At 34.9% G+C, this 11,450-nt stretch overlaps 1 protein-coding gene across 2 annotated transcripts; it reads left to right on the forward strand.

The window, feature by feature from the left end:
• Positions 1–228: 228 nt before the first annotated feature.
• On the forward strand, positions 229–9,951 carry LOC140765372 (uncharacterized GPI-anchored protein At1g61900). 2 transcript variants are annotated; one of them, XR_012105178.1, is made up of 9 exons: positions 229–415; positions 2,748–2,890; positions 4,816–5,658; positions 6,476–6,721; positions 6,828–6,842; positions 6,919–7,059; positions 7,240–7,287; positions 9,535–9,705; positions 9,804–9,951. XR_012105178.1 is itself a non-coding variant. In XM_073104430.1 (8 exons), exons 2-8 carry the CDS (start codon positions 2,851–2,853, stop codon positions 9,600–9,602), a joined length of 1,401 nt encoding a protein of 466 aa, XP_072960531.1. In that variant the 5' UTR covers positions 229–415; positions 2,748–2,850; the 3' UTR covers positions 9,603–9,951. The 2 variants fall into 2 exon arrangements, 1 of the variants encoding a protein (XP_072960531.1); XM_073104430.1 differs by having other exon boundaries at positions 9,535–9,951.
• The last annotated feature ends 1,499 nt before the right edge of the window (positions 9,952–11,450 follow it).

Raw genomic sequence — 11,450 nt, forward strand, 5'->3', positions numbered from 1 at the left:
GCTTGGACAGTTGGACCACATCCTCCCTGGGTCCCCCTAAGTTCCGAATCTTACAGCCTTCTCAAAGGTCCATCCCAACCGTCAGATTGATCGACCTCTTCGTCCGAGGGACATGGCATCCCCGTAATTCGACGCTAGATTCAGGGGTAGGTTTGTAAATCAGAGGCCGCAATCATTCAGCTGTATAAATTAAGGGGAAGAAAGCATAAAGGGTGAGCAAAAGAGAGAGTGAGTGAGAGAAGAAAGAAGAGAAGAAAAGAATTTTAGAGCTGGAAAAGGGGGAGGGGAAAGTAGTGGAGAAAAGGCGTGGAGTTGGGGGAAAGGGTGCTCCTTTCAGGGTTCGGAGGCGATTCGGAATCCACATTTAGGGTTCGATCCGCGCGGGGGAAGAAGGAGACGGCGTAATAAAGAGATGGTATCTTTTTCTTCTTTTTAAACCCTTCGATTTGGTTTCTTCCTTTCTCGCTTCTTGATGCGGCTCTGGGGAAATGTAGGCGGGATGGTCGTTGTTTGAGTTCGCTTTTGTTTCTTTTTTCTTGTGATATCTTTCTGTTCGTGAAACTGGGTTCCTGGATTTATTTTATTTTTTCCTGATTTAGTCCTAGATTTTTTTTTTCCTTGGTAATTGTGGGGTTTATTTTACTTGTTTAGGGGTTGATGTTGTGATGGATTTAAGTTCTAGATTACTGTTGCATTGAAGTGTGGAATGGATAGGTTTTAAGTTAGCTGTTACTGCGATGGATTTTGTTCTTTGATAGAAGGGAAGAAAGTTTTACCTTTTGGTTGGTATAGTTTGGTTAATTGACGGTAATGGTGTTGAAATTTTGGAAGAAAGCATGTGAAATGGGGTTCCCCTACAATGAGATAGGGATCTTCCATTGTTATCACCTTGTATGCTTGCATCATTTGTACTAAAATAGTGATGATTGTGCAATAAAGAGATCTCATCTCACCAGTTCCGCAACCTTTTGGAGTTATTTAAAGCGCAAAAGGAACCTCTATCTTTTAATAGTTTTTGGATCTCATATTTTGTCAACTTAGCTCTATTCTGAGCAGACGTTGATTTAAACAAGATTGCTGTTATGATTGATAAAGGGTGAAGAGTAGAATATAAATTTATTCTAATTTATATGCAATTGATAATTGAATAAGCACATGAATATGTTGTCCTATTAGGTTATCAATATATAAGGAGAATATATTTTTCAAATATGATTTGAAACATAAAAGTAATGTTTTTTTGAGAAACTAGTACATAGATCAACCAACATAGCAACACATTATCAGAGTGGAGGAAACCTTGGTCTAAGCATAGGCCATACGGATGTAGGAAACAATATTACAACATCAAGAATAATATGGCAGTGATAGCTGGTCTGGAATGGGTTTAAGGAGCAATTGGAAAAAAAATTGGCCTTTGTCTTCAATTTTGGTGTTTGTGGTGTTGCTTTTGTAGGGTTTTTTTTTCCTGAGGTGGAATAGAGTTTTTGGCAGCTGCAATAGTGCTACGACTCCTCAAGGAAAAGAAAGATAGCGCCAACAATATTTTCTCGTAGAAGCTCAGTAAATTTGTATTCCAGTAGCAAAAGAGAAGAGAAATCTTTCTGTAGCAGGGGAAAAAGTAGAGTAGTGATGGGGGAGAAGGCATAAAACATTAAGCAAAGAGAGAAGGAAAGAAGGGCAGCTAATAGAGGAAATGAGAGAGAGGAGTGCTTGACATGGCAGGGAAAGAAAGAGGTAGAGAAGAGTTGTAGTGAGGTCTCTCTTTTAGGCTAGCTTAGGTCTCCTGTAAGAAATCTACCATATCTGCATTTGTTTAGCCTCCAAGTACGTAAGAAATGTAATCACTTAGGGAACTAATAGGACTCCAATTAGGAATTGGATCCTTTCTATATGGCCCTTGGCCTATACGATGGGGGCCCAATTGAAGTGCCTGATTATTTCTGTCCTACGAACTCATTCCCAATTCAAGCTTTACCGCAACCTACTCTAAGATTGATCCAAGGAGTTCATTAAGTTTATGCAGACATACCCCACACCTTTAACTAAATCAAGATGTCGGTAGGCTATAACCAAATTGATCAGCTAACTCAAATCAAATCTACTTAAGCTCCATCTTTACATACTTTATGATTTTTTATATGTTATTTTATGTACTCTACTAGTAAAGGAAGCATTTGTTTGATCATCATGATATGCTCTTAAAAGTGATCAAATGCTTATCTATCTTTCTTAGGTGAGTATTTGATACTAAAGAGAATATAATATACTAGAATACAAAGTTGTTTCTCCTATTTTAAATTTCTGCTCTGTCCAATATTCTCTCATATTTCCTACTTTTCTTTCTCTCTCAATATATAACGATATGCTCCTACATGATCTTTTGTTTACTCAATTGTCGGTTGAATTAATCCATCCATGTCTTCCTAATATCTGACTATAATCCTTTGAGTTTCTCCTGTATAGAGGTTTTTTGCTCTGTAGAATATTTTAGAGGATAGTGAGGTAAATGCTTAGTCTGATAGATGAGTATAAACCTAATCATGCATAAACTGAGCATTATCTTATTTTATATAAATTTTCAACCCTCAGCATTCACTTTTTAGATCTCTTAATATGAGGAACCTGTCCTTTGATAAGAGGAGTTCAATTACTTTGATCTTGTTCTACTTCTGCACAATTATGTTAGATTGTTTTATTCCTCTGTTAATTTATGAAAAGTTTAACTTGTATTTTGGTGACTGCAGGTACTCTACAGTTCTATCTTGTACTATGTAATTGCAATGTATTATTCTATGAACAGTTGAGTGCCTTGTGGCACTGCGGGCACCTATGTTGTCAACAGGCTAAATGGCTATGGAGAAAATTAGTGCTGGTTCCTACCTTCAGTGTGAGTGGCTAAATAAAAATGTTGGTTTTCATTTGAGAGTGACCATTTTCATTCTTTATATAGCCATTTGCTTTATGGCGGTCAAGTAAAGTGCGCTAATGTCTTATCTTGATTGATTTCATGCCATTCCTGATATCATACATATTTCTTGCCAAAATTTCAATCTGTGAAGTTTCATCTATTCGATTAGCTTGTCTGTGTCCAGTTTCTCAATGTCACTATATTCTGTAACATGATACTTTTGCCCTAAAAAAGAGCTACTGTCTGTCTTGGAATATATGGAAAGTAACCATGGGAGAGTAGAGATTAGAGATATATAAAGTTTTAAACATATTTTAATCTGCTTTGGACTTGCATCTTTGATGTGAATCTCTCTTGATTCTCTTCTTAATTCTTTTAATCCTCTTCTTTTATGCTAGATGTCCTTTTCTGTTTCTTTTGTTTTCTAGGAGAATGTTTGATTGGTTCTATCTTCCACCTTGATGTGAATTTGTTGCAACCAGCTTCCACAGATGCCAATTTGCTTTATTTCATACATCAAGATCTTCATCTCCTTTATTAATTCCAGTGCTTTTTTTTTTCTTCATTTTATGGTTGGCACTAGGTAAGGACAATGTGTCTTATCTTCATGGTCCTCTATAGATGTTTATTCACATGGGTGCTAGAGAAATCAGGAAGTCATCTATCATTCTAAATTTCTAACACCAAGTGAAAATATTTTTCCCTATCCTTCAAGACCAAAGGTATTCTTGAAGCAAAGAGCCTTCTTATCTCATTTCTCCTCTTTGGTTCCCTCATAGTTTGCAGTATGTTTCAACCCTATACTAACATATCTACACCAGTGTTTGAATATCAGTTTCCCTTACCATATCCAGTTCTTCCTACCAATCTGATCCTAAAGTAAACTGAAAATTTATAATAAAAGAAGTTGAAATAAGTTAAAACACCCAAAACACAGCTGAAGATAAAATGAAAAAAAAAATCCAAAATGAGAAGAAAAAAAGACGACTTTTCGTACTTTTGTTGAACTTCTACCAAAATTCATAAAATCCAAGTAAGGTTTGTATTAGGATTGGAGTAAGGTGTTAAGTCTAAGCCAATATGGGTTGGTAGCGCTTTTGCTTAGCCTATCAATGCCCTAGTGATTAACTACCAAGATTATCCCCAGGGCCATAGCTTTGGGAATGATGTATTCTTCAACACACTATTTTAATTTTTGGTGTCTAAGAGATCTCTAGTCTAACTCACTTCACTACAGAAAATTTGAACTCGATCTTAACGGACATTTACAATTGCAAGTGAGTGACGATCTTGAGCTTGCAATGTTAAACATTTACATCTTGCTTAATTGATAGTATCTCAAACTCAAAGTTAACATGCTTAAATATTATTGTTCATATGCATATGCCTATAAATGGAAATTTCTTAATCTACCTCATTTGCATAGTAAATATTTATAAGTAGCAATTGACATAATGACTGTTTTGACAATGGTTCAAATGAAACAAAAGGAATATCACCTTGTTCTTGATGGCCTACACTTTCTTTTTTTATTTTTCTTTGTGACTAGTAATTTGAGCTAGTATTAACATGCTAATGACACATACATATTTTAAGCAGAGAAAGAATTGTGAATATGGTACCATAAATGTTATTTTGCTGAATAATGACCTGTAGTGTCTAAAAGCATAATGCTGCATCTGAGTATGGCATGCAAAACTCAGGTATGTTGATTGTAAAGCGGTTGTGTTTTTTGTGTAAGGTTTATAAAAAATGTATATGTTGCATTATTTATTGTATTCAGATAGCCAGATGAATGCAAGTTGTTATTCTGATTCCATCATCCTGGATTTCATGGCTTTTGGTAAAATGGTTCTCTTACTATCTTGATATCCTTTTCTCATGGTGAAGTTGTTACCTTTCAGGTGCTCTATGTCATCGATATCTGCTGCTTACTATTTGGCTGTGTGGCTTTCATTATGTAGTGCCTCAAAAGACCGCATTCCAACCGAGAGGCAAATTTGTGCTGTCCGATCCACCTATTGGCCTCTTTGATCCAATAGAAATTTCACCTACTGTTGTTCCACATAGTCCATATCCTTTTGAGCCACTATCACCAATGTATCCATCATTCCCAAGCACATCTGGACCAGTCTTGACTGGAAGATGCCCTGTTAATTTTTCTTCAATCTCTAGTATTTTGGAAAAGACAGCATCTGATTGTTTTACACCTTTCTCAGCATTTGTTGGGAATGTCATTTGTTGTCCGCAAGTCAACAGTTTGATGCACATCTTCCAAGGTTCTTATATTAGCGAATCTAGTATGCTTGTTCTAAACCAAACTACAGCAAATGATTGTTTTTCTGATGTTATAAGCATATTAGCCACTAGAGGGGCAAATAGTAATATTTCTACACTTTGTGCGGTGAAATCATCAAATCTTACTGGTGGTTCATGCCCTGTGAAGGATATTACTTCATTCGAGAAAATGGTAAACGTAAGCAAACTACTAGATGCATGCAGTAGCATCGACCCACTTAAAGAGTGCTGCAGGCCAGCATGTCAACCTGCAATTATGGAAGCTGCGCTTCATATCTCATCATCAGGAGCAAGTATGCTGGAAAATTCTAATATACCTGGGAGTGCAACTGGAATTGATGTTATTGGTGACTGTAAGGGGGTGGTGTATGCATGGCTATCTAGCAAACTTTCATCAGAAGCCGCTAACACTGCTTTTCGAATATTATCTGGTTGCAAAGTCAACAAAGGTATGGTGCCCAATCTTCTTCTTAACTGGAATTGACTATTATTATTATTACTGCTGCTTCTAATGTTGAGTGATGTGACGATACTAGTTACACATCAAGATTTTCACCTCAATTTCAGTCTATGAAGCACGGATAATTCATTTACCCCTCCATCCCGTTATTCAATACGTATCAAATACGCTTGGAGGAGTATTCTAATTAAAATATAAATAAATTTTAATTTTCCGATACGGCGGGATACAGCTTCGATACTTTTTTTTTTTATCATCCAATCTTTTTTTTGCTAAAAGATGATGTACACACACACACACACACACACACACACACACACACACACACACATATATATAGGATTATCCAATCTTTCGTGAAACTTTAACGGCTTGTTCATTTGATAATGAATTAAACATATAACTTGAAGGTCATTTAAAGATCCAAAGTAATTGTAGATTAATAGTTAAATTATGTTTCAATGTTTTACTAATATTTTAAGTTTCATATTGATTTCTATTACAATATTATTCTAAAATTTTAGGCATATAGATACTAAATCTAGACCTTTCTTTCCTTTTATTTTATCATTTATGGGATAATAATTTTTTACCATATGTTATATTGGTTGACAACAGATTGAAAATATATTATTTATTTACTAGTGTATCCAACTATCCATACCGTATCCGCATCCTACTTTTAAGAATTTGTCTTATCCATATTTTCATATCCCTATATTCCGTATTCATATCCATATTCGTGCTTCATAGATTCTAGCTATTTTAGAAGTTATTGGACTGATATATGGTTTGTTTACATGTAGCTTGCCCATTGGAGTTCAAAGAACCTTCATCAGTCATCAAAGCATGTCACAGTGTGGCCTCTCCTAGTCTGTCCTGCTGCAGTGCATTGAATGCTTATATTGCTACTATACAAAAGCAGATGTTGATAACAAATAGGCAAGCCATTAATTGTGCGACATTGTTTGGTTCTATGCTACAAAAAGGCGGTGTCTTGACTAATATTTATGAGCTTTGTGATGTTGACTTGAAGGACTTCAGCCTTCAGGGTACGTGCTGAACTTAATATTTCTTCCGTTGCTTAATATCCTTTTCAGTTTGTATGGTTTCTAATATTCCTTCTTTTGTTCCATCTGCGCCATGAAACTGATGCAGCATATGGGCAACAAGGTTTGATTTAAACTGTCAATATATCTACTGTCTTTTTCCTTATAGTGTGATAAACTTACTTAATTTTCTGTTGCAGGCTGTTTACTTCGAAGCTTACCAGCAGACATAATATTCGACAATGTTACAGGTTTTAGCTTTACATGTGACTTGAGTGATAATATTGCTGCACCATGGCCATCCTCATCCTCTGTTTCTTCTTTGTCATTTTGTGCCCCAGGTGAGGAAGATAAGAATCATAATTTTTTTTTTGGGGCAAGATTTTGTAACATTAAGTGCAATTATAGATTAATGCAGACTCAAGTGTTCTAATGATGTACATGATAATCAGGTTGATCTTATTGCTCATATTTTAATACTTTGTGATGTTTTGGCTTCTTATTCCTTTTTTTTATTCCAGAAATGTCTTTGCCTGCATTACCAGTACTCCAAACGTCTGGAAGTTTAGGTATGCTATCGATCGATGTTTTCATTTTCCTCAGGATTCACATGTCACAATCCTATGCTTGTGTTTGTGGAAGAATTACATCTTATGTACCATATCTGATTAAATTGTTTGGATGCTTTATTTCACTATTAATTTCTTGGTGGCGGGTTTAGACATGTGTATTTCCCATAAAAACTGTTAGCAGCTGATATTATATTTACTCGTCTGTGTATGGTTCCATCCTTTATGCATGGTTACTATAGATATATACATTTCTGCTGATTATCCAAGTATCTATAGAAATTATCATAACATGATCTGACGTTTGTTGTACTTCGGCAACTAGCTTAAGCTCCTGTATCTGTCCACCCTTTTTTATGTTATTGGCTGTCCTTTTAAATAATAAATTGGCAAAAAGTGTAGAAGGTTAGTAAGAACCACCATTGTGTTTGAACAGTAATTAGCCTAAATAATTAAGCAGTGATTATTAAAGTAAGATGGATGAATATGCATTGGTAGAAAGAATTGCTGAATTCATGAATCTGCTAGAGAAGACTTTTAAGCGAATGATAAATGGTGGCTACCTTTTAATCAGAAAAAAAAAATGATGACTACCTAGGATTAGGCCTCACTATGTTGGATCCTCAAGACATATGATCTGGAACCAAATAGTTTTAGTTGTATCTTTCTGACTGATGATTTTGATCATCTTATATTAATGACCTCCAGACTTTGATTCTAATGCATACTCGAGATCAAGTGTGATATGGCTAGATATGGGAGAAAGGTTGAGGGTTTGAGGGAAGAAGTGAAGTCCTCAAGAGGGAGAGGGCCAATGATTACTTGAAACTTGCCTATTGAAATATCTGAGAAATTGAGACAATACTATAATTTTATTCATTTAATTTATATCGAACTGAAAATTATGATGTGCCCAGATGTCAAATGTTAATGCCATGATTTTGATCATATCATAGTCTAACACATAAATCAACTTAATCCCCTAACTGAAGAAAATCAGCAAATTACGGAAGTGAAGGTGAAGTAGGAAGTAAGAAATTGTTTCCATGTGGTAAATTGCTAGAAGAATTCTAAATGCAGAGCCATGGTCTTAAATTTGCTAGTGACATTGTCTTTGTTATTGGAAATCTGGGAAAGAAATCCTACCATAGTCGATCTATTTATTTTATTTAAGGTTGTGTCTGACAGTTTTCTACTGTGGGCTGTGGATTAGGAAAGTCTTAAAGAGCATGGTCATATTATATTGAAATACAAGTAGATCTCTATTTTCTCATCCTCAATTTTTCTTCTTGGCATCTAGTCACTTTTATTTTCACTTCAGAAATGAGAGAGACTGCGTAAACTATCCCTTCTCAGACCTTTGTAAGCAGGAAGGGTCACTGTGTGATGCCCTTATCTGTTTATTAAATTCATTAGAAACTGTAAATATTTGACATCTCTTCACTTTTGTCATCCTGTATATTCCAAGAACCTCTTTCAATATTCTGTCTTTTGAATGAAAGAGTCTGTACATGGATAGTGAAGAAAATATATGCCAATATTTTTATCGATGGGAGGATATAACTCAAATTTAGAGCTCAATGAAGAGAAGGGATTTGTATAGCCCCATGTACTTTGTCTTGTTAATAGTTTAGCATCCAGTCAGATTCAAGAAGCTCACTACTTGTGATCTGCACTCTCTCATCTGCAATTTTATCAAATAAACCAAGCATGTTAGTGTCTTTTCTCTGACATTTGGTTGGTAATCTGTTTATTGGGAATTGAATTCTTTTTCATGTGTTTACTTCTATGCAAGTCTTTTAAACCATCCCTGCATCAGTCTGATTCACTGACTGCACAACATGTGCTTCTAAGATCTGCTTGTATCACGGAAAATCATGTTTTTGCTTACTTTTTGGTTTGATATATATTTCAACTTTTAGTAAAATTTTCTTATATATTGAAGTTACTGCCTTTCTGGATTTTGCTTATAGTTCATGATTCATGGTTACGTCTCTGCCATGTCAAGAGTATGATTGGTTCATACATTCATTTTCTTTCCCCTTATATAGTGAGCAAGATCTTTTTGGGTATTTTGATTTTTATCGTAACTAGTAGATGATGCTGATGACACAATTTGGCAACTCCATACGATAAACTAGGACTAATCTAAACCTTATTTTTCAAAAAAGAGAAATCCTATTTTCTGTTTTCTTGTAGTATTTCAGATTACCATGAAAATCTCTTACATTTTGATGGCACCCTCAGGTAAATTAGGCGGTGGAAAGCGAACCTTGCCGTGGCTTCTTTACTTTGTTAAACTCATACTCTTGTGAAGTACCCCTGATGAGTTTCAAGTTCTATCCGGGAGTTAATTGCAGAGGCTAGGAGATTTTCTCCGTGCAGGCCTATGTGTACATTGAGCTGATTCCTTCTCATGTATAGTGTTCTTTTTTCCCCCCCTTCTTTTTTGAATGTAATATTATTATGAAAATATTAGCTAGAAGTACTGATAAACTTTTGGGTCTTAAAACTAGGACTTGGCACGGAAGTTCCTTCTCAGGGGCTTGCATGCAATATGTCCTAAGTAAAAGCACTTGGAACTGATGGAAAACGCCCAACGTGTTATGCCGACGTCTCTGTTAATACTTGAAATAGATTGTAGGCTCTAGGTATCAATCTCTATTCGTAGGAGCTACTTGTACCTCTTTCATTTTATTTCTCTCTTCATTGACACATCAAAAAGTCTAGAAAGATGTAATCTTCTTCTTCTTTTTTTTCCAAAAGCCTTTTGATATCATCAGGCATTGTTGGTCATCCTATCTGTTTTCAGTTTCTAAAATTTTGTTTATCTGGAGCAGAATTTAGACCTACTCTGCCTTCGAATGCTTGTCTCGTTCTAGTTGGTGTCTCCTATCAATTGTCTTTCTCTTTTTCTTGTTTTTTTTGTCGATGATCTGATGCTGCGAGAGGATTAAGGTCAGATCGTAAATTTGGCTTTGGCTCTGATGCTTGTTAGTTCCCGTATTATGTGTTGTTATTCGAGGCATTTTTTCATAACATGGGGACATCTCTACCACAAAAACAAATTGAAAGAAAAATTAAAACAATAACTATTTATATCGTCCCTCCAGTTTGATGCTTAAGTGCTACTGCTAACACTGGATCGAGCCAAAGTTCAAAATAAATCTAAAAATCTACAGTCTTCGTCCAAACTAACCATACATTCTTTGTTTGTTGTTGCGGTTGTTGTTTTTGGGTGTGTGCCGGCCGAAGTAAAATTTGTCGGAAAGGGCTTTCAAGTATGGAGTTATTTTTAATTCAGCTACTAAAGTTAAAAATTAAATGTCACTGATTAGACTACTAACAGTTAAAATAAATCACATAAGCCGATCAACCAAATACTTTTAAATATGTTAAAATTACTTTGGGTTAAATATATATTATTGTATTGTATTTATACTCAAAATCGTTTTACTCTTGTTTATTTTTAAACCCGTCTATATACTTATAACTAAAATGATACTGTTAATTTTTATATTCAAATTAACCGAGCGACTAAACAAATACCTATAATGAAGGGCATACCAAATTTTCTGAATTTCTAATGTTTTATAGACGAAAATAGTCTTCCCATCTAACTCTAGCACAAGTAAAAAGAAAATTGATAGTGATTATCCGCGGAGCATTTTTAGGGTTGGAAGAATGTCTTACTTCGTCCTCCTTACTATATTTGTGTATTATATTATGTAAGCTGATAATATCTCTTAATTGAGCTGATATAAAATTTTAGCCTTGGAGCTTCTTTTAAAAAAGAAAATCCATTGCGTTAAAATCTCGCCCTAATTAAATTCCTAAACCCAAGTTATAAACACCACATCTTAACAATATTCTCAAAATTACTACAATCCTTACTTTTATAGAGTTGAGAAATTAGGCAACACTGCTATTCCTATTTTCTAAAATATTTTTGATAATGAATGAATCCTACAAACTTTTAAACACTAATAATAATAATATTGCTCTGTTTTGCAACCACATTCTTTTTCCATCCTTATATAATCACATTCTTCCATGAGTTCTTCGTGAGTGTTCTTCTCTATATGTTTAATTCCACTGTTCGGCATCATAGTAATAAAGTGACTCAGATTCATTTAGCAAGCATTTTTTAGGTAATAAAAATA

The sequence above is a fragment of the Typha angustifolia genome, chromosome 1 (genome assembly GCF_048772165.1).
Source record: "Typha angustifolia cultivar Huaian chromosome 1, ASM4877216v1, whole genome shotgun sequence".
Taxonomy (NCBI): Eukaryota; Viridiplantae; Streptophyta; class Magnoliopsida; order Poales; family Typhaceae; genus Typha; species Typha angustifolia.